Here is a 22,941-nt window from a genome sequence, read left to right as displayed (position 1 = left end):
ACACTCCTACACTCGACCTCAGTCCCGGCAGCTTCATCATGAGCACACGGTTATGGGCACATTCACTCACGGGCAGACCAGCGTCAGGCATCGATGGCGCGCCCGGCCCCCCGGACAGATCCGGTCCAAGCTCGGTTTCTGGTGGGAGAGACTGGGAGTGTCTGATAATCACACCATGACAACTGCAAACCAGACTGACCGATCTGGACAGCCGGGGACCGGCTTATGAGAAAGCTGGTCAGGGTTGGGGGACAGACCAACCCAGCCTGGGGAGGGGGCTCCAGAAAGACTGGATAAGAGTGTAGCATATAGGTGCGGTAGGGGAGGAGCCAGGCAGGGTGGAACGGGTGGAGGGTCTCCGGTGTGTGCAAGGGGGATTCCAGGTGGCCCCAGTGGTAAAGAACCCTCCTGCCAGTGCAGGAGACATAAGAGATGTGGGCTCCATCCCTGGGTCAGGAAGATTCCCCTGGAGGAGGACATGGCAACCCCCTCCAGTATTCTTGCCTGGAGAAATCCCATGGACAGAGGAGGCTGGTGGGCTACAGTCCATAGGGTTGCAAAGAGTTGAACATGACTGAAACGACTTAGCAGGCACGCAGGGTGTGTGCAGAGGCCGGGAGGGGGAACAGATGCTCAGGGCCTCGTGGGCCGCGTGAGGCAGTCGAATCTCCACCCTGCACGTGGCGGGAAGCCACGAGGGCCCTTTCGGCAGGGGGATGGCGTGATCCGTACAAACATGCGCGCCGGCCGCCCACGCCCGCCCCAGACACGAGCACTGTCTCTCCCACCCACGCTTCACGTTCCTGCCAGGCCTCTCGCCCACATCCTCGCCGCACACACCCTGTCGCACCGCCAGGCAGCGCTGCAGGGAGGCCCGTGCCAGCTCCCAGCCAAGGTGGCAGCCGTGCACCCCACCTGCTTGCTGACGGGGCGGGGCGGGGCCCTTGACGTGCTCCGCATGTTCGCAGAGGTGCACGTGGCCCCCTCCCCCACCACGTGCAGGGTCGTAACCCATCTTCCCGGCAGGTGGAAAGTGGCTTCTAGCTTAGGGAGTACTTTCAGAGGCGTTATCTCACTGAATTCTCCCACAGCCAGCCCTGCGTGGGGGATTTATCAACACCATTTTACAGCTGAGGCTCAGAGAGGTAAAGCGACTCGCCCCAGGCCACACAGCTAGAGCTTGACCTGGTCAGGACTCGAACTCAAGTCCATCCAGCTTCTAGGTCTATCCACTGTCTACGCAGACTCAGTAGCACGCACCTGTCTTCTCCTCTCTAGGCGCTTGCCAAGAAGGCGGCAAGGGACCTTCAACCCCAGATTTTTCCAGAAACACCTTGATCAACTCAGAAAGTTATTTAGAGCCGCAGTGCATGCCCACCGGCCTGGTGATGCTGAGGCCTTGGGGAGTGGTTCCAGGGGTGGGGTGGGGCTCCTGCCAGGCTGCTAGCCGGGGGCAGCTCAGGGCAGGGACCTGACTCCGGCAGCAGAGCCTCCATTTATTTGCATTTGCAAGTGAGGCAGACAGCCTGGTCACCACACAGGCTGACCCTGGCAGGCCACGCTCCCCTGACCTGACGGCTGAGTCCGAGGGAACATCCTGGGCAGCTTCTCTCCTGCCTTCTCTCCTCCCTGCCGGGTGTAGGGGGAAGAGTGTGAGCTTCAGAGTCAGCCAGAACCAGGGCTACAGCCCAGCTCTGTCACTCCTGCCAGGGGTGACCTTGGCCATCGTGGTATTTAACCTCCCTTGGGGTTAGCCTCTCCTTGGAGTGAGGAGTAGCTCCTTCTCAGGGTGACTGCGGAAAGAGTCAGGTTCTCAATGAGCTGACACATAGGGCTCAGTGTTTTTAATATGTGGGTTTTTTTTTTTTCTGATGGCAAAAATAATACGTGCTCACTGTAAAAATTCAAACAGTGCAGAGAAATGTATCCTGTAGAAGGCAGAAAGCTCCCGGTCGTCCTGTTTCCTAGAGATAACTCGTGAGCTTTTACCTGTAACTGAACATTTTTAAAGGGAGATTTCTGTTGTGCTACTTGCTTTTTTCACCTGACAATAGGCCTCAAATCCCCTTTTCCGTCAGGACTCGAGACCTCCTTTGTCGTCACTGCATGGTCTTCCGTGGTTTGCACGTGCCGTGTGTATTTAACCAGCTTTCAGATTTCAGCCATGGCAAGCCCTGCAGCAGTGAATGGTCTCTGTCCGTGTCTTTTTGTGTCTTTTTTTTGTAAGCATTTCTGGAGGATAAATGCCTAGAAGTGGAGTGGGTGCACATTTTTATCTTTAATGGGAGTGGCAGGCAATCCACGTGCCCCGGGAGACCCGGGGAAGTCCATTTCCTTGAAAGAATGTATCCACCACCTCTGCCCTTGACCACAGGCCGGAGAGTCAAGAGGACTCGATTCCGCACGTGGCAGGCGCCTGGCAGGTCCTCTAGTGAAGCCCTGTGCCCCCCTTACTCCTCCGGTTCCCGTACTTTGGAATCTCCCCCTACATTCCTGCCTGCCTTTGCTTGACAGGGCGCTCACTACCTTACACTGCGTTAGTTCTCACGTTGGACCCTCGTCTCCCATCTCCCAACTTTCATCCAGGAGCCCTGTCTCAGCCCTCAGCAGCCTACAGAGGAAGGGATAAAAGGAAGAGAGACGGGAAGGTGAGAAGGTTCTTGTGGTGAATGTCTACATACTTTACACGTATGATCTCATGTAACCCTCACGTCAGTGCTTGGGGGCAGACACTGCTGTTATCCCCATATTATAGATGAGGAAACTGAGGCTCAGAGAGGTTCAGTAACTTGCCCAGGTCCCATAGCTGTTGCTGTTTTATTTATTTATTTGGCTGCACCTGTTCTTAGATGCGGTGTGTGGGATCCAGTTCCCCGACCAGGGATCAAACCTGGGCCCCCTGTGTTGGGAGCATGGAGTCCTGGCTCCTGGACCACCAGGGAAGCACCCCCCCCACACACAAGCTGTTAAGTGGCAGAGCTAGGATACAAACCCAGGCAGTCTGACTCCAGAGCCCACACCTCTGAGGTGATGCTGTCTCTCTGCCAGGAGCTTATTGGTGATGTATTGACACCTGCTGTATACTCAGCTTCCCCCCCACAGCAGCCTGGAGCCCATGAGGCGGCTAAACCCGTTGGCTAGGAGGGAGAGGGTGGGATCTGACAGGGCCTCCCCTCTGCAGGGTGCAGCGTCCGAGCAGGGAGGCCGAGGCCGCAGAGCAGAGAACAGCTCTGGGCGGTGTCACCGGGCTTTGCTTTGAGGTGGGGGAGGCTGGCCCACCCACGCCCGGCACCATTGTCTGGCCGGGAGCAGGCGTCAGGACAGGAGTCCCGAGGGAGTGAGTAAGCACTGGAATGCAGAGCACACGGGGTGGAGGGTGACGAGCGAGCGGACGAACCCCCCCCGCCCCCGCCCCGTCCCGCCCCGGGGGAAGCAGAGGCTGGCCAAGGGCATGGAGGGAGGCGGGCACGGGCACTCTTCCCCTGGCAGCTAAGGGCGGCCCACCGCTCAGCTGTCCCGTGCCCCCATGGGCAAGGAGGCGAGCAGCTGGGTTGGGGCTTCAGGGGTGACACCTCGGGCAACTCATCGCCTCTGCCCCGTGCAGAATGGAGGTAACGTTCCCTGCCTCCGGTCCCTTGTGAGGCTGTCAAGAGGGTCAGGAGGAAAGGAAGCCTGTAAACTGTAAGGCGCTGGTCGAGCAGATGTTGTTATTCTGGAGCAGGAGGAGGCCCCCTGGCTCGAGGGAGGAGCCAGTCTGGGCAGGCAGAGGGTCAGGCTTTGGGCCACGGCGGGCCTCGGGCCACCTGGGCCGGGGCGGCGCCGGCGGGCAGCTGGCGGATGGGAGGCCTGGCTCCCGGGTGCTCTGCCCCGGCGTGGGGGCCCGTCCTGTGACCTCCTCTCCTCTCAAGGCTGCCAACCTGTTGTTTGCTTGGGAGGCCACTGCCTGGCGCAGCTCCGGGATCCGGGTGTCTCGGCGCTCAGCCAGCTTGGAGCTGGGGTGGGGGCCCCCCGCTCCACCTTCCTGCTCCCCCAGGGCCCTGCCTGGAGCCTCAGGTCCTCTCCTCCTGCCCCCGGGCGGCCGTGAGACCCCAGCCCATCTGTCAACCTCGCCTAGCCTGCGCTTTCTCATCGCTGACTTGGTGTAACGATGCCAGCCTCCATCCGGGTTGTTGTAAGGATAATCGGGCATCGAAGAGCTTGGCTCCCCAACCCCCCGCCCCGCCCCATTCCCCCTGCCCTCGACGCACCCTCCTGAGTCCCGGCTGAGGTCAGAGGTGCCTGGGGAGAGGTTATCCAGGAGCAGCCACGTCTGCGTCCCCCACCCCCTCCACCACCCCCCCAAGGGGCTTCCGGTGGAGTGGGCCAGCCTCTCAGAAACTCGCCCACGGCTGCCTCTGGCCACCTTCCCTGGCACCTTTGGCAGGGCCAGGGGCAAGCAGTGCAGGATGGTTGAGCTCTGCAGACAATGGGCCTCTGTGGCCCCCGGGGGCGGGGGCAGTTCCAGGGTGGCCTCTAATCTCTGGTTTTGAGAGATTAGAGTCCCTCAGACCTGATTCTGTGACTGGGGGACAGGCCGCCTGGCGGGCCCCCTCCCGAGGGCCCTGTCTCAGAGGACTGAGGGTCTGCAGGGGGAGCCCTCTGCACCTGTCCTCACTGTGACTTCTGCCCCTTTCCCCGTCCCCTCGCCCCCCACGTGTGTCGCCAGGTTGGTGGAACCAGCGGATCTCATGGACACAGGGGGACCCAGGGAACCCTGACCTCCGGTCATCAGTGATGGGCTGTCCTGGGCTCCTTAGGCCCCAGCCCCTAGCCCCCCCGCAAACCCATCTTGGCTGAATGTTCTTAGCTGGCTGAGCCCCTCTTCTGCCCCCGCAAAGCCCCCCCAAGTGCAGCTTCCCAGCTTCTGTGCGTGCTGTCCAGCCCCTGCGTGGCTCCCTGTCACAGGCCTCCCGTCTGGGGGGTCGTGTGTCACCTGTTCTGACCACCAAACTGTCCCTTGAATTATTTTTTCCATTTATGATTATTATTTTGTATTGGAGTATAATTGCTCTGCAGTGTTGTGTTCATTTCTGCAGTACAGTGGCCTCAGTCCGGTAGGTATATCCTTGTGAACCTCCCTCCCACCCTTCACAAGCCACACCCCCACCCCCAGGTCATTGCAGCCCCGGTTGGGCTCCCTGTTCCCTTCAGCAGCTTTCCACCAGCTCTCCGTTTTACACGTGGTGGATGTGCATGTCAGTGCGTTCTCCCAACCTGTCCCCCCTCCCATGTGGGACCCGTGTGTCCACGGGCGTCCGTTCTCTGCATCTGTGTTTCTACTCTTGCCCTGAACCTACAAATAGACTCACCTGTATCATCAACTGAATTTTAAAGCCTGGATAGTTTATCAGGCGGAAAAGAAGGAAAAAGGAGCTCCTGGCAAAGGGTGAAGCCTGTGCAGAGGCTCGGTGGTGGGAAGCGGGAAGCGGCGTGGCTTGTCCTTAAAAGCTGCATGCAGCCCAGCCAGGTGAGGGCAGGAAGTGGGGGTGTGTGGGGATGAGGCTGGGCGAGTCCGCAGGGGCCAGGCCCACCATGGGGGGTGCAGGGGGCTCCATTTGGGGCAGTTCTTGCTGGATGTCCGAAGGGCCAAGTCCTCCTCACCAGATACCCCAGCCACCTCTCTGGTGCCCCGTAGGGCGGGGCTGTCTGCGACAGTGTCTAATAATAATAATAATAATAATACCACTACTTCTGCCGGGCTTACTCTAATCTGTGGCTTAGGAGGTGGCTACATCCTCTCTCATTTTATAGGTCAAAGAAAAAGACAGGACCCCCTGCCCCCCACCCCACCCCAGCTCTCCAGCTGGTTAACAGGTGGGAAGCGACCAGGGCAGCATCTAGTCCCCTGTCCTCCGCCTCCCCCATCTCCCCGGTCACTCTGAGTCTGACCTGAGTTTCGCAGTGTGTGGATTCCGCCCTAAAACGCACCCCTGCCCCAGCCCAGTGCAGCATCTGGGGCCCTGGACTGGGGGCGGCCTGGTTCTGGCTCCCCAGCTCCTCCCGCCTTGCTGGGTGACTTCCAAATGGTTGTTTAACCTCTCTGAGCCTCAGTTTACCCTTCTGGGAGTGGAGGATCCTAGTGACTGCCTTATCTCCCTCTCCAGTTCCGCTTGAGACTCCCAGGCGTGAGCAGATAAAGACGGCTTTTGAAAAGTACAGAGAGCTGCACTCACGACACCGCAGTTATTATTGTTACCTCGACGTGGAGATAAGGGAGGGGGAGGCGGTGCAGTGACAGTTGCCAAGAAACCCGGGAGCTGTCGGCAGGCTTCCGGCCTGGCCCATCCCGCCTGGGAGCCCGCCGCACCCTTTCGAAGGGGGAGACGGGCACGCCGAGGGGGAGGGGAGCCGGAGCCAGCTGGCTGCAGGCCACACGCCTGTAGGGCCTGAAGGTGACCCCGGAAGGTACCTGGCCCGGACTCCAGGCTGGCTCCGGCTCTCTGTGTGACCTTGGGCAAGTCATCTCCTTTCTGGCTCCCGCCTGTTACTGTGTCCAGTAATGTCCTGTCCCTGCAGGCAGGTGTCCAGGCCAGACAGGCCAGGATTGGAGCGGGAAGGTGCTTGGCGGCGGCCGGAACCAGGGGCTGCGATGGGAGGGCCGCTGGGGGCTGGTGACTTGCCCAGTCCCTGGGGACAGCCTGCCTTGCGAGCAGCAGCAGAAGCCTGAGCTAGAGGAAACCCTGGCGCTGCCCTTTCCCCGGTGTGACCTTGGGCTTGCCCCTTAACCTCTCCGAGCCTCAGTTTTCTTATCTGGAAGAAGGCTGATAGTAGTGCAACCTCACAAAGCTGCCGTGGGGCTTGAGACAGCGCCTGTGCAAACTGCAGAGCGCTGTGCAGATGTGACTGCGGTCCTGGCCGGGAGAAAGGAGAAGTGGGGCGAGTTCCCCGTGTCCCCCGCCAGCCCCGGGCGCCTCCCAGCCGCTGCGTGTGTGGGAGGAAGGTAAAGCCTTTTTAAGCTGAGCCAGGGGGACTTCCCTGGCAGCTCAGTGGTTAAGACGCTGTGCTCCCACTGCAAGGGGCACAGGTTCAGTCCCTGGCTGGGGAACTAAGATCCCACATGCCATGTGGCATGGTCAAAAAATTAAAGAATAAATAAAAAATAAACTGAGCCAGGCCATAGGGTCAGGAAGGTTCCAGAGAAGTAGGGAGGGGCAGAGACTGGGGGCTGCATGTGAACAAAACGATGGAGACCAGGAGGAGACAAGGGTGCGATGGGAGGGCGAGGGGAGGACAGAGAGATTCAGGGTCATGAGAGGGAGGAGAACGACCAGACAGAAGGAGGAATGCAGAGATCACAGGCAGAGGAGAAGGAAGGGTGGGCTGGGAAGGTGGGGAAGGAGTGTGTGAGAGGTGAGGAAGGATGAGAGGAGGAGGAGGAAGCATCAGGCCGGCAGAAGGGAGGCAAGCGGCTGGGTTTATTCATTTCTCCAAAGGTATTTATTGAGCAACGGCTGTTTACTATGAGCGACTGTGCTGGTCGCTCAATCGTGTCTGACTGTTTGCAACGCCATGGACTGCAGCTCACCGGGCTCCTCTGTCCCTGGAATTCTCCAGGCAAGAGCACTGGGGTGGGCTGATAGTATAGTGGAGCATGAGGGCAGCATCTCAATCCGAGGTTCAGGGGTTCGGATCCTCTGTATTTCACTTAGCATCAGCCTGACCTCGGACCTGCTGCTTAACCTCCGTGTCTCAGTTGCCTCCTCTGAAAGATGAGGATTAAATGAGGGGATACGAGTGAAGCCGTTTCAGCAGGGTCTGCACCGTTCGTCCTGTATCGGCACTGGCTGCCGTCACTATTGTTACTGTTCCTCTTCCTTCACTGACACAACCTGCTGGGTCCACAGGCCTGGTCGCCCATGCGCCGAAGTCCAGATCCTTGGCTCTGGAGTGACAAGCCTGGGTTCAAATGCCTGTTCTGCCTCATTAACTGTATGACCTTGGGCACACTAGTGCATCCTTTATGAACCTCAGTTTCCTTGTGGTGCGAAGCAGGTAGTTTGGGGGACTTTCCTGGTGATCCAGTGGTTACGACTCCACACTCCCAGCGCAGGGGGCCGGGGTTCAATCTCTGGGTCAGGGGACTAGATCCCACGGGCCGCAACTAAAGGTCCCGTGTGCTGCAACTGAGACCTGGAGCAGCCACGTAAATAAAATAAATATTAAAAAAAATAATAAAAAGGCAGGTAGTTTTTGAGCACCTGCCTCTTCAGGGAGCTGCGAGGATTAAGAAAAATCACGGAAGACACAGGGAGGCTATGGCTTTGGTTTTTATGGTCTTTGAATCCCTGCAGGGCTGGGACGGGTGGGGGCAGGCAGGGCCGAGAGCCTCAGACCTCCTGCTCCATCCTCATCCCAGAGGCCCTCCTGGGCCCGGCATCTTACGGCCTCGGCAGTGACCTTGTAGGTGGAGGAGTTGCCAGTGAGGGGGAGACTCAGGCCTGCCAGGAAGCGGAGAGCTGAGGGGCTCCGGCAGAAGCTAGAGCCCGCCTGCCTTGAGAGACTCACCGAGGACTGTGCCAGCGTGAGCAGTCCTGAGCGAGAGTGGCAGCGGGACACGGGGAACTGAGGCCGGCGCTAGAAGAGGAGCGTGTTAGGGAGCTGCTGCCGGGCTGACCGGCAGTGGCCACAGCCGGAGCCTCGGAGTGTGGGAAGCATCAGACAGAAGGAGAGCATCGGACTAACTCAGTCATGGGCAGACACCTCCCCTCGGCAGCCAGAGCTCCCAGCACAGTGGTCCTCACGGTCAAGGGGACCCAGCATCCCCTGGCTTCAACTCTCGAACTTCCAGGTTCTGCTGTCCATCCTGCTGGCACTGGCCCTGATCGGTCTAGGGCATGGGCTTTAAATTCTGGCTCTGTCACCTGCTCAGCGATGTGGCTTCATTTCTCTGAGCTTTAGTTCTTCCATCTGTAAAAAAGGGTTGTTTTTTTTTTTTACAAACCCCTTTTGGTTTACAAACCCTTGGTGGTTTAGTGGCTAAGGCTTCACGCGCCCAATGCAGAGGGGGTGTTCAATCCTTGGTCAGGGAGCTAGATCCCACATGCCGCAACTAAGAGTTTGCATGACACCCTAAAGATACCGCATGCTGCAAGGAAGATTGAGGATCCTGTGCACTGCCACTCAGACCCAACGCAGCCAAAAAAAAAGTACATATAAAAAAGGGAGGGATAAGTAATGTCGACCTCCCTGCAGAGCAGTGAGGATGTAATATGCCTGACACAGTTCCAGGCACTCAGTCTGTCTGTAGGGTCCCCGTGGCAGCCTCAGTGGAATGTGTCTGGACCATTTCTGCAGGCCTCTCTCCACCCACCCCCACTTCCCAGTCTCTCCCCACGTCACCGGGCCTTGTGATCTACAGAAACCCGTGCGGAGGCCATTCTCTCTCACAAACCTTTAATGCCTTCCTACTGCCAACATTCACTCATTCACCCACTCATCCGTTTAACAAATACTTAATGAGACCCTGATGTGGGAAGGCAGAGTTTACCACGAATGAATGAATGCCAAAGAAAGAATTCATTGAGTGAACACCTTCTAGCTGCCCAGGCTGTAGGATGCAATTTTTTTTTTTTTTTTCTGGAAACCAAGGCTGAGAGGAGCACATCATAGGTTTAAGGTCACGCAGCAGGTAAGTGCCTGGGACTGTCTCCCCTACAACGATGTCACGGGCCTCAAATGTCACCGCCACCACATCTGTCCTCTGCGTCAAGACTGCCCATGTGGGCCCCCCGGAAAAGATGCTAGCCCACCGGGGCTGTGGACAGGCCCTCTGAGCCTTTCTCCCTGCGTAGCTGGGCCCAGGTGAGCCGGGAGGGGACTCAGAGCTTTCTCAGGGTCTCCTTCCTGGGCCCGGTTTCCACAGTCCCTTCCCCTCTTGGGGCGTGGCAGTCCCAGCCCTGACTCAAGCGGGGCCGTGGGCTGAATGACTCACCCTCCCAGGAACCAGCCTTGGTTCAGGGACTGGGGTGGGGCAGCCGCCACGTCAGGGTGGCCCTCGGCGGTGGGTGGAAGCCGGGCCTGCTTGCCCAGCCCTGAGCCACCTGGATCCCGGCAACCACTGGGCACTTCCTCCCCTTGACCCCAGAGGCGGCCTCGTCGGCAGGCTCTCTCGGGTAACAGGAGCTGACTTCACCCTCACCAGACCTGCTACCTTTCCTCGGGAGGGTGCGGGTGTGGGCAGAGAGTCTGGGCTTGGAGTCGGTCAAGCATCACACAGATGCTGGTTCGGCCACTGACCCGCTGTGTGACCTCTGCATACCTCTGTGTCCTCCCCTGTAAACTGGGAATACCAGTGTGATGACAAGTCTTGTGCCCTCGGGCCTGAAAGAGGGGCTTGGCAGGGGGCCTGGCACATTGTCGGCCCAGTGAGTGTCTGTTGTTGTTATTGTCATTGATAATAGCAATGGCCCAGGTGGCTTTTCAGCCTGAAGGCTACTGTCTCCCTAAAGGCTCAGGGATGGGTATACCTTGCTTAGTCCAGAGGTCAGGGCTCAGCCCTTTTCAGTAACCCCCAACCCCTGCCTCAGTCTTCCCATCTTTAGAATGGGCTGTGGACATCCTCTTGGCTGGAGTACGGGTTAGGGAGGCCTAATGGAGTGTTTACAGGGACACTTTGTCCATATCTCTGATCTCTGGGGAATGTTGGAAGCCCTGGTCACCTCCTGCCTGCTGGGGAACCCAGGTTCCCCTCTTTCTTGAAATCTGTCCCCCTAACATCCCCCAGTTCTGAGAATGACTCTTCCTCCCAAAGTTCACAGATCTCCCAACCTGGGGCCCTCCCTGACCTCAGACTCTTCTTCTCTTCCAGGAGGAGTGATGGGCAGAACCAGCGCTTCCCTCAGGCACTAGACCCGCCAAGAGTGGACTCAGTCCCCTCCCAGACTGCTTCATTCTACCCAAAGGTAGGTGCTAGCTTCCCAAAGGCCCCCGGTCTGGAGGACCCTCACCCAGGGCCAGGAGATATCTATCTAACAGTGACTGTTGTGCAGAGGTAAAATGTTTGGGTCCATGCGGCTTGGAGTTTAGCCCCCCAAGGGGATACCACCCCTCACCCCTGGTGGACCTAACACAGTCTCAGAGGTTGAACCAGGGTCTGTAGCAAGGTTGGGGGGGCCAAACAGCTGGGAATAAACTGGCCAAACAGCTCTTCTTCCTTATCTTCATTATCAACATCACCATCCATTTCCTCATCTGTAACTCGGGTGTAATGAGAGTATCCCACTTCACAGGGCTGCTTCCCAGAGTAAGTAGCCCTGTGGAGTGGGTGAAAGTGTGAAAAAGGGATGATAAAACACTGTGCGTAATATCTGGCACAGAGTAAAAGCCTGTAAATGAGGCTATCCTTGTTATCGTCGAAATCAAATGTTTGCCCGGCACATGACCTGTGTCAACTTTCTGCTGGGTGCTGAGGTGCCAGAAATCGATCTGACACTGACCCTGCCCTCAAGGAGCCATGGTCTGGTTAGGAGATAGATAACTAAACAACTTCTGCAGGGTGTCCAATACCAGTAATAACCGCTAGCATTTACTGAGGTTTACTACAGGCTAGGTGGGTTCTTAATGTTTTGCATGCAGGATCTCGTTTTGTCCTCAAACTATAACTACTGTGGACTTATATTAGTACTCTTCTTAGTCCCATTTTGCAGATGAGAAAATCGAGACTCAGAGAGGTTAAGTTACTTGCTCAAAGACACACAGGTAGGATGTGATGGGTCCAGGACCAGAACTCATGTTATCTGACCAGAGTGCCTGGTCTGGTGGCATTTCTAGTGCAGAGGGTAATAAGCTCTCACTTTTGTAGTTCACTTTTGAGATCCTAAAGCATGTCCATAGATATCATGCTTCTCAGTCCTGTCATCAAACTGTGGGTGGTAGGCATTCTCGAGATAAGGATCCAGATGCCCAGAGAGGTAAAGTGGTTTTCCCAAGGTCACACAGCCAATAAATAGCAGACGCAGGATATGCCAAGCTTCTCGCCCAGAACTCTGACCTGGAACAAGGGCCAGGAGGGGTGTATGGCCAAGGAATAGTGTACTTTTGGGGGATCACCACCTCCAAGGGGGTCCAAGTGTAGGTCCTAGGGACTATTTCAGGGGGACCTTGAGATCCTCTCCTGCTGTCTATGCCTGGGCAACAGCCCAAGACTGGGCCGTGTGGATCCTGGGACTTGGAAGGGAGCGACTCCATGGCAGCTGGGTTCAGAAGTGAGGTTCCCAGTCCTTGTCTCCGTAAGCATCCGGCAGGAGGCCTGGGTTCACTTCGCCTCCCTGCGCCTCAGTGTTCCCATCAGAAACATGAGGGTCAGTGGAGCCCCTCTCCCTGAGTCCTGCCTGCTCAGGTTAGCTCTGGCCTCTTGCCCAATTCGGCTGGAAGCCTCCATTTGTGCCAACACAGGCTCAGATGGCTGCAGGCTCCAGACCGTCCCGTCCCACAGCCCACGGCCACCCCAGGATCAAGACACAGTCGATGGATTGTTCTCCTTTGACAGGAAAGGAAGCCGAGGCCCAGAGAGACTGAGTGATCCATCTGGGTCCCCAGCAAACCAGGGAGGGGTGAAGGGTCCCAGGTCTGTGACACGTTCTCCGTCCCCCTCTCCTGGCTCTGCTCACATTAATAATGTTGATGGCGGAGCCAGTCCGAGGAGCAGGTGACCTCTGTGCATCAATGGGCAAAGCCCTGCCCCTCCCTGGGCCTCAGGTTCTCGTCTATAAAATAAAGGGGACAGTTTCTTCTCTACCCATCAGGCCCGCTTGCAAAAGGGTAATGACTGTGAAAGTAATCTTGGAAAGTTGCAATCAGGAAGTTGAGTGATGATGACCCTCATTATGTTCCCAGGGCAGGAGAAAACACCCAGAAGGGACATCTCTCTCTCACTGGGAAGCCGCATTGGTATAGACACAGAGCTACCCAAGGCACCCCTACCCTGTTCCCTTGTAGGGGTTTTTCTACTCAAGGATTTAGAACTCTGCATCTGTTTACATATACAGCCTACCCACACCTACATACATGGGCACATCCGCATGTCTGCAGATGTATTCAGACTTGCATGTGTACACATGCATGTATATACAGATACACGTGTACAGACACACCTAGGATGTCCACGAACACACAGTCACATCTGCTCTCAGAGTCACATACACACACAGTTGCAGGCACACATGTACGCAGTCTCCACTCCTGGCACACACACGTCTCCACTGATGCAGGTAGCTCTTGCCTCCTCCCCGTGTGGGAATGAATGTTTCTCTGGCTGCATTTTGATGGGTGCCCGGAAGCGCTCAGGCCTGAAAGTGCCTGCATAAATCAATATTTGCTGCTGTTAATTATTAAAAACAAAGCTACACCGTGTCTGGAACACACATCTCCAGGGTTCCCGCCGGCTTCCTGGGCTCCAGCCTGATCCATGGCCAGGTCTGGGGGAAAGGAAGGTGCAGTACCTTCCTTCCAGGAGCCCTGGCCCTGAGATGGAGAGTGGTGGGTAGCTGCCAACAACTCCTTCAGGAAGCTGAAGAGAGGTGGGGTATTGAGCTGGTGGGCAGCCCTGCCCTGTAGGATCCGAAGCAGCTGGTGTTGACTTGGCCACAACTCAGGAAGCAATTACTGCTTTCCCAGCATCTGTCTGGGGAGGGGGTGCTGCGGCCCTGCCCCCACTCAGAGCGGCAGACACAATGCAGGGTCAGCTGGAAGGGCCTGCGGAGGCCTTGTATTTTGCAGATGGGGAAGCTGAGGCCTACAGAGGTGGGCAGGGACTCACTCAAGGCAACCTGGCAAGGTGTAGCAAGGGCAGAGCTAGAACCCACAGATCCTGAAGTCCCCTCCATGCATGGGGCCTTGGCAGCCCCTGTTCCTGCCCTCTCCTAGGGTCAGGGGCAGTAAAGGACAGGTATGGGCCTGGGGCCTGGGGAAGCCAGGGTACCAGTTTGCCTCTGTCAGGTATTGGTGGGGAGGGAGGTAGATTCCTAGTTCTGCCTTTTCCTAGCTGTGTGACCTTGAGCAAATGTTATCTCTTGGAATCAGTTTTCTCTTCTGTAAAATGGGGATGACACTCCTACCTCTTGAGTTGTGGGGAGAGGATCAGACTTGCAAAGGGTCCAACATTAAGCAGATGCTCAAGAAAACCCCTCTGTCTCCAAGCTAAGCCTCTCATCCCCGCTGCTTCCTTCCTGACTTCAAAGCCCAGCCCAAGAAGCCCATCTCTGAGGCCCTGAGGCACGGTACCCAGAGGAGGTTAAGTTCAGTCGCTCAGTCGTGTCTGACTCTTTGCAACCCCATGGACTGCAGCACGCCAGGCCTCCCTGTCCATCACCACCTCCCAGAATTTACTCAAAGTCGTGTCCATGGAGTCGATGATGCCATCCAACCATCTCATCCTCTGTCCTCCCCTTCTCCTCCCGCCTTCAATCCTTCCCAGCATCAGGGTCTTTTCTAGTGAGTCAGTTCTTTGCATCAGGTGGCCAAAGTATTGGAGTTTCAGCTTCAGCATCAGTCCTTCCAATGAATATTCAGGACTGATTTCCTTTAGGATGGACTGGGTTAAGAGGGGTTAGAAGAAGGACGTTAGTGGAGGCCAAGTAGGGACGCACCGGACAGACCGGGTGCTCCGGTGTCCGCTCGGGCGCCGGCGAGAGCGCGCAGGCGCAGTGTCCTGGGCCCGTGCGGGGCGGGGCCTCCCGTGTCCCCGCCCCGGATGCCCGAAGCCCCGCCCCGTCCCCGCGCCGCCCGTACCTGGCGCCCCGCCCCCTCACGGCCCGGCCGCCGAGCGAGCCCAGCGCAGGCAGCGCGCCGCCGGAGCCCGAAGCCGCGAGCGCAGAGCTCGGCGCTGCAGGGACTCAGGCGCGGCTCGCGCGGGCCGGAGCCGGCCGGGCCAGTGGGAGCGACGCCGGGGTCGGGGGGCCGGGGCCGGGCCGGGCTCGGGATGGCGCAGCCGCGGCCCTTGGCGCCCCCCGGCCGTCCCCGGAGGGGATCGTTGCCTGCAGGGGCCGGCTGGCAGGTGAGGACCGGGGCGAAGGCCGAGGGGTGTCCCCTGAGAGACGGTTCGGCCCAACTTCTTCGCAGCCCGGCGGGCTCTGTCCCGGGCAGGGCGGGTGTGCGAGGCTCCGTCATGGAGGGTGTGTTCGCTTCTGGGCTGACACCCGGCCACCGCGGCCATGGGGCACACCCCTGCCCTGGGGTCCCAGGCCCCCAGCTGCCTAAACAACAGAGTGCCCGTGATGGTGCCGTGGCTCTGGGCTAGAGGGGCACTCCGTGTGTGTGTGTGTGTGTGTGTGTGTGTGTGTGTGTGTGTGTGTGTGTGCACGCGCTAGCCCTGGGACCACTTCATCCGTCCCCTCCCCCCCTTAGCGAGGGGTCTGAATGTCACCATGTAACTGCTTGGTGTCCCTGGGCCGCTTGGCTCCCAGCCTTCCCGGTGTCAGGGCGTCTGGTGCATGAGTGAGGCTGTATCCGTGGTGTCACTTGTTGCTACTCGCTCTGGGTGACAGGTGACATGTGTTAGGTGTTAGGTGGTGAGACTCCCGGCGCCTGCTCCTGGTGAGGTCACCCCAAGTGGGGTGTCCTGGAGGACACAGGTGCTCTGGAATGGCCAGCGCTGGGCCTGTGCTGGATTGAGGCTGTGTGGCTCATTCGGGCACACAACTGCTGTTGTTTTCCAAGGTATAACACATGCTGCTTGTTGTACAAGGTGTTGGTCGACAGGCGTGTTTGTCTGCCGGGACTGTGTGTCTGTGGTCTCCACCATCACTGCCTGTGCAATTGTCTCTCCCAAGCTCCCAAGTGTCGGGTGTGGCCGTGAGGGCCGGGGGTCACCCATCTCCTAGGGACACCTATTGTGCATTTTCCAGGGTGGGCATTTCTGTGGGCAGGCCTCACAGTGAGGTGCACGTGGGGTGTCCGTGTCTCGTGATCTTTCACAGAGCTCTGTCTATGTGTGGGTGGGAGGGGGGTTCAGACCCAAGCCCCTCATCCTTGGCACTTAAGCACTCCCCTAGTTATTGCATGCTTTTTTCCCCCTTTTTCTCAGAGTGCTGTGGCATCAAGTCTGTCGTGTCTTTTACACGGAGTGTGTGACTCTGTTGGGGAGGGCGAGCTTGTGGGTGGGGGTGGGGCTCTGTGGCTCCACTTCCATGAACATGCCTGCCTGTGTCTGCAAGCACGTGTTATTGTGTCTCTCAACACACAGTCTTGAGAGCGGTCGTGTGGTGTCTGTGTAGCTTTATGTCAATTACTGGTGCAGTTGCACAGATTTTCATGTGGGTAGGGCTTCCCAGGGGGCTCAGTGGTAAAGAACCCACCTGCCACTGCAGGAGGCCACTCGAGTTCGATCCCTGGGTGGGGAAGATCCCCTGGAGACGGAAATGGCAACCCAACCCGCTCCAGTATTCTCACCTGAGAAATCCCATGGACAGAGGAGCCTGGTGGGCTATAGTCCATGGGGTCTGCAAAGAGTTGGACAGGACTGAGCGACTAAAATCAAGCACAGCAAAACACAGGGGTGGGTTTGCCTCTGTGTGTGTGGCTCCTGGGGGACATGGACCTCTGTGTGTGTGAGGGAGCGTGCTGTTGTGCAACATAGGACACTGATATGCGTGTGTGTATGTTCGTGTGTAGCTCTGAGTCTGAGAAGCACTGTACACAGACCTGGTGGATTTGTGCATGTGGGTTTCTGTGTGTTTGCTTTCTTTGGTACAGTGAGACTGTGTTTAAATATTGGTGTGTAGGCCTGTGTGTGTTTGATCCAGAGAGAGAGAGAAAGAGGGCGTATGTGCTTCCTGGTGCACAACCCCACGGCACACGTGTGTGTGAGCTCTGGGGTGCCCCCACTGGGCAGCAGGAGCTGACTGAATTGAGGCCTTGAAGGTGCTGGGGGAGGGGCGCCCTCCTAGAGACTCCGGGGGCTTCCCAGGCCCAGCCCCCAGCCCCGCCAGCCAGCAAGGATGCCGCCTTCCAGGAAGGCTCGTAGGGAGTTGGCGCTGGAGAAGCCGAAGCTGCCAAGCACAGCTGGCAGATGGCTGGATTAACCCCGTGTGTGCCCAGGCTGGCCTCGAGAGAGCCCGGCGGCCGTGTGAGAGGGAGGAGGGGGTGTGTGTGCACGCACATGCAGGTAGGGGAGAGTGTGTGTGCACTCACACACAGGTAGGGGAGGGTATGTGTACACTCACACGCAGGTATTGGGCCAGCCGGACTGCTCAGCATCCTCTCTTGGCCCCCCCGCCCCCCGACAGCCCCCAGGCCCACACTGCTTGGTGGGGAGAGTGGGGTCCTCCTTCCAGAGGTGGGTGGAACCACCAACCCTCCCCAGGATCCCAGCTGGGTTCATCTCTGGAGCTGCGACCTGGGGCTCCTCTGAGGGGCTCGTGGGCTGATCCTAGCACTGCCACTCTTGCGGTGTGTCTCTCCCTAAAGGTCACGGCCCTCTTGTCTGAGGCCCTCCTTTGGGGCAGAGCATCAGTTGCGGGGGGCTGCCTGGTGAGGGTCCTGGGCTCTGGGTGGACGACCCTGGGCAGCTGGTCAGACTCCGCCAGTCCGTGGCGCAGAGCCCCAGCCTAAACGGTGTCCCTTTGGGTCCCTCTTGCTGCTCGGACAGGTCCCCAGGATTGGTCAGAGTTGGAGGACCAGGACGGCTGGGGTGGGTGGAGACGCCTTGGGGACTTGCGGGGTCTGCGGGGCCACCCCAGCACTGACCTGCTCTCCCCATCTCTTGCAGAACACAGATCTGTTTGAGATGATTGAAAAGATGCAGGTGAGGTGGGCTCTGAAGCCTGTTCTGGGGAGCCACAGAGGGGGCTGGGCTGGGGCTGGGGGGTCGGTCCTTGCTATATCTTCAGCCCGACATCGCTCTGAGGACTGGCCTGGGAGCTCTTGCTGGCCGTGCCGGGAGGAGACAGTGACATCCAGAGCTCCCCGTCGGGGTCAGAAGGGAGGCCGGGCACTGCTAACGCCCGGCTTCCTGGCTGACCCCGGGCCCAGGCCCCACTTGGTCTCCCCAGCTCCTATTCCTGTGGAGGCGGCCGGAGTCAGCCCCTCAACCCACCCCCACCTACATAGAGCATCGCCTGTCTCCCAAGAGCATCGCAGGCTCTGTAGGACCCCCATGTGGAGCGGGAAGAGGGCACGGGCCAACCAGAGGCTGGGCTGCAGGTTCCGGGGAGGGCGGCCCCCACCCCCTCTGCCTGCCCCCTCCGCTCCTCCGCTCTGATCTTCCAGGCCCCTTGCCGGCTGTTTGGCTCGGGTCGGTGTTGGGAGGTGTGGGCAGGGGACTTGAACAAAGCTCGGGAGCTTGCCTTCACCCTTCAGACCCTGTCCCCCGCCATCTTTCTGTTTCTCTGCCTCTGAGTTTTCTCCCTCTCCCCCTCCTTCTCTCCCTCCCTCCGCGCTCTCCTTCCTCTTTTGCGACTTCTCAGCGTGCATCTGTGTAGACACGGCGCCTCCCTCCCCAGCTCCTGCATCAGCCCTGCCCCCACTCCCCGCAGCGGCCAGCGCCCCCAGCTGCTGCCCGCCTCCCTCAGCCCCAGGGCCTTCTAGGAGGGCCTGCTCTTCTGAGGCCAGCCGGAGGCCTGGGTACCCAGCACGCTGCCCTGGGAGCGCCCACCCCTACCCCGCCCCCACATCACCATCTACCTGGAGGGGGTGCTGCCTGCAGCGGGGAGCAGCCCTGCGCTGGGCACGGCAGGGCCGTGATGGCTGTGCTGCCTTCTCTTTGCAGGGAAGCAGGATGGATGAACAGCGATGCTCCTTCCCACCACCCCTCAAAGTAGGTCTGGATGCTGGTCCCACTCCACCTTTCTGGGGGCGGTTGGCTGAGCAGCACGCTCCCAAGGGCTTGGGGATGGAAGGGGATGGGGACGGGGGAGGCAGGCCCCCTTTCTAGGAGTGGGAGAAGTGATGGCCCAGTGAAGCAGCCAGCCCAGGAGAACCCAGCATCCTTTCCTGGAGCGGTCTCAATGCTGGCCAGGTGCTAAGGCCAAGGGGGAAGCCTGGCACACCTAGTCCCTGCGCTCTGGGAGGCCGAGATGCGGAGAAATCCTTGCTTGCTATAGACCTGGGGCCCTGATTCCACTCCTCCTCACCCGCTGTACTCCGCTGCCTCTCCAGGCTTCCCCCTTCCCAGAACTGAAGCCCCATCCCTCACGGCAGCCTGCTATAAGAGGTTTTCCTTGAAGCCAGCTACAATGAGCAGTTGCAGGAAGATGCACGCCCAGGACCCAGGAGGCGTGTGCTTCCCCCATGCCTTGTAGCTCCTGCCTGGGAAGGCTGGGGGGGTGGGGGGCAAGAGATGGGGAGGGGGTGGCCCCTCCAGAGGAGACTGCCAGGACACTCAGGACTGAAAGGCACCTATGGAGTTTCTTTAGACTCAGAATTTTCTTGGCGTGGGGGATGCAGGCCCCTCCTGATAGGTATCGAGCTCTGTGGTGGGTGACTGGGGACCCCTGCCCTCCAAGAAGACCGGTGGCTCCTGCAGGAGTGGGCCCGGGGCTGCGGGGATGAGGGCTTTCCTGGGCACAAGGCTCATGCTTTGTCCAGAGCCAGGCTGCTCAAGGTGTGGTCCTCAGACCAGCAGTATCAGCGTCAGCCGGAGGGCAGGTTGGCATGTAAATTCTTGGGCTCCACCCAGACCCACAGCCTCGGAAACTCTGGGGGTGGGGCACAGTGGTCTGTGTAACCAGCCCCCCAAGCCATTCCCATGCACTGAGGCCCACCGGCCCCGAGGTGTGTCTCCTGGGGAGGCAGTGAGCCTCCTTTTCCCCAGGCAGAGGGGTCCCAGAAGATCCTGCCAGCACTCCGTGAGCTCGGCCTGCCCCAGCCCCTGCCTCGTGGGGCCACCCCCCAGCCCCCCACCGTGAGATGGGGAGGTGGGAATACAGCCCCATCCACTCCTCCCGCCTGGGGGCCGGGGTGGGTGGTGCTGGCGGAACCACGGGCGTCCTGGGGAGGCTAGAGGAAAAGGGTGACCTCTGCCCTGCCCTGTTTTGCAGACGGAGGAGGACTACATTCCATACCCGAGCGTCCACGAGGTAAGCAGCCGGAGACCCCACAGGGCCCGTCTCCACCCTCAGCCCTGGAGACGCTCTCGCAGGGAGTCCGGACACCCGGGTCCTCCTCCGCCTCACGAGCCTGACTGCAGGCCTTGCTGTGGGTGCCGGAGCCTCTGTTTACAGGCCCAAGACTTCAGAGCCCATTCGAACCCTTAGGTGTCTGCCTCTCGGCCAGCCTCTTGGCCCCCGGCTCTACCTGTCCCCACACCCCCATCCTCCGAGGCTGTGTGTGTCTGGGTTGGGGCCTGCAGGGGGGGGAAAAGGGTTGCAGGAAAAAATTGGTTTGGTTTGGCCGAAAAGTTCATTTGGGTTTTTTCCATCCCATTGTCTGTAAAAACCTGAACAAACTTTCTGGCCATCCAGATAGATGGGAGGGGGCTCGGGGTGTGAGCCCTGGGACCCTCAGAGGCTCCGGGCTGTCCCCTGGTATCCCTCAGCTGTGGCAGAAGTGGCTCTGGGTCCGAGTTGGGGGGTGTCCTAAGGGCCTCCACCGAGGTGCCGGGTGAGTGGCCCTCAGCTGAGTGCTCCTTCAGGTCCTGGGCCGAGAAGGGCCCTTCCCCCTGATCCTGCTGCCCCAGTTTGGGGGCTACTGGATTGAAGGCACCAATCACGAAATCACCAGCATCCCAGAGACGGAGCCTCTGCAGTCGCCCACGACCAAGGTGAAGCTGGAGTGCAACCACACCGCCCGCCTCTACCGGAAGCACTTTCTTGGCAAGGTGGGGTGGCCCGCTGGGCTGGGTGGGGAGGGGGTCAGAGCCCAGCCCTGGGGGTGGAGGCTGGGCCGGCCAGCCGTCCCGGGAGTCCAGGGAGCATGCGTCGTGGATTCACTCATTCAATCAGCAAACACGGATGGCACCAAGGCAGTGTGATGGCGTCTGGTTAGCAGAGTCTGCCTCTAAGTACGTGGGGCCCTGGGCAAGGCGCTTTCCCCTCTGTGTGCCTTGGTTTCTTCATCTGTACAAACAGAGGGTGGTGATTCCCACCTTGTGCCTTCAACACGATGATATTTGTGAGGCGTGCAGAAAGGCCTCTGGCGCCAAGCAAGTGCTCGGTGAGCAAGTGATGAGCACCAGCTGGGTGCCCGGTCCGGTTCTGGGCACCAGCGATGCAGCAGCAGACAAAGCAGACCCAGGCCGTGCGCTCAGGCAGCTTGAGGTGGGGAGATGGTAATGCCGTGGGGTGACCCAGACGGGGGCAACCCCTACGCCACCACCCGCCCCAGATCCGGGACGCTGCCCCAGACAGTGTGTGCTAGTATCACCCAGCTCCTAGGCGGACGCTGCTGGACGAGGCAGCGGGAGCTGGGGAGGAGGTCACAGGCCGGGACCACATTCCAGGTACCATCAGTTACAAGTGAGGTGGCGGAATGTTGCGTGGGCTCCGCAGTCTCGTGACCCCGGGGGCGCTTCTCGACTCCTCCGTTAATTCATGGCGTGACCTTGGGCAAGTTGTTTAACCTTCCTGAGCCTGTTTCCTCATCTATAAAAATAAGGATGATAAAAGCACATGTGAAGCATCGAGAACCATGCTTGGCCCATAGTAGGTACTCAGTAAAATGTTAACTGTTATTACATCTTCATGATTAACTCTGTGGCATCAGGACTGTCCTGATTTTTCCAGAAGAGGAAACAAGAGGCTCAGAGGTAAAGTGAATCGGTTCAGGTCACACAATTACTGAGCTCGGAGCTGGACCTCGCTCTGGCTGACCTTCCATTAAGCCGTGCTGTGGGAAGAGTCTGGCTTCCCAGGTGGCGCTAGTGGTAAAGAACCCGCCTGACGATATAGGAGACACTAGAGACGCAGGTTCGATCCCTGGGTTGGGAAGATCCCCTGGAGGAGGGCGTGGCAACCCACTCTGGTATTCTCGCCTGGAGAATCCCATGGACAGAGGAGCCTGGCAGGCCTCAGTCTATAGCATCGCAAAGAGTCAGACACAATTAAAGCGACTTAGCGTGCACGCACACACATGGTCACGTTCCTGACACTCGCACACATGCATGTGTGTGTGTGTGTTTGTGCACATGCGGGAAGGAGGCACAGCTCTCTGAGGTGTTGAGGAGCTGCGTGTACTGAGTCTGGGTCCAGGGCGTTGGCCTGATGCTGGTGGGTATGGGTGCTAAAGTGGGGAGAAAGGGTGACCGGAACCAAACCAGCAGGCTCGGGTTCAGGAGCTATTGCCTGGGGACAAACCCAGAACCGGGCAGGGGATTCCACCCATGAGTGGAGGGCGACCTGCACCCCAGGAGCCCACTGTCCAGAGGCTCTTAGTTGGTGGGACCTGGGGGGCTGTGTGGGCCGAGCACACAGTTGGCACTCAGAGGAGTTTGCTGGCGCAGTGATGAGTGACAGCGGTGAGTGACCACTCGCCATGAAGGTGGAGCCGTGAGCACCAGAGGACTGGAGGGGGTACAGGTTGGGGGTTCCTGGAGGAGGTATAATGACAGGTGGGCCCCGTCCTGGCAGAGGTTAGGGTGACTTTGGCCTTGACCCCCTGGGACCCTGAGCCTACTCTCCTTGGGCTTCTCGGGCCCTGGCCGGGGGAGGGGGCGGTCTGGGGAAATCTCCCCACCCTGAGGACTTCGGTGTAGCCCTCCTTGCCAAGTGCCTGCCTCTCCCTTTTCGCAGATGGTGCCAAGCACTGGGGGGGTTCCATTACTCTGTGCCCCAGCAGAACTGGGGGGTCTCTGCCCCAGGTCCCCACAGACTGCCCCTGAGCTGTGGATGTGTAGGGTCCATCCCCTGGCCCTTGCATGTTTTTCCTCCTGCCCTTTGAGTGCAGCTGTTTATATTTAAATAGGACTTCCTTCCTCAATGATGACTCCTGGGGCGGGCGTGGCTGAGGAGCCAAGCTGGCAGGAGAACGCAG

General features: G+C 59.0%; 1 protein-coding gene across 15 annotated transcripts in view; it reads left to right on the top strand.

The window, feature by feature from the left end:
- LOC122698301 (RAP1 GTPase activating protein) overlaps positions 1 to 22,941 on the top strand; it is a 68,226-nt gene that overhangs the window by 27,452 nt on the left and 17,833 nt on the right. For 13 of the 15 annotated variants that reach the window (XR_006342312.1, XR_006342310.1, XR_006342307.1 and 10 more), the window contains 5 exons: positions 10,847 to 10,940; positions 17,744 to 17,779; positions 18,743 to 18,790; positions 20,013 to 20,051; positions 20,606 to 20,791. Coding sequence is in view for 8 of the 15 variants with exons in the window: in XM_043909117.1 (XP_043765052.1) it covers positions 10,847 to 10,940; positions 17,744 to 17,779; positions 18,743 to 18,790; positions 20,013 to 20,051; positions 20,606 to 20,791 (403 nt within the window). In the remaining 7 variants the exon portion in view is untranslated. Of the gene's footprint in view, positions 1 to 6,960; positions 6,980 to 10,846; positions 10,941 to 14,797; positions 15,032 to 17,743; positions 17,780 to 18,742; positions 18,791 to 20,012; positions 20,052 to 20,605; positions 20,792 to 22,941 lie in introns of those variants that run through there. The other 2 variants (XR_006342311.1, XR_006342309.1) reach the window with 2 other exon arrangements.

The sequence above is a fragment of the Cervus elaphus genome, chromosome 8, assembly GCF_910594005.1.
Source record: "Cervus elaphus chromosome 8, mCerEla1.1, whole genome shotgun sequence".
Classification (NCBI taxonomy): Eukaryota; Metazoa; Chordata; class Mammalia; order Artiodactyla; family Cervidae; genus Cervus; species Cervus elaphus.
Note: the sequence above shows the minus strand (reverse complement) of the source record. Positions and strands in the feature narration are given on the sequence as shown.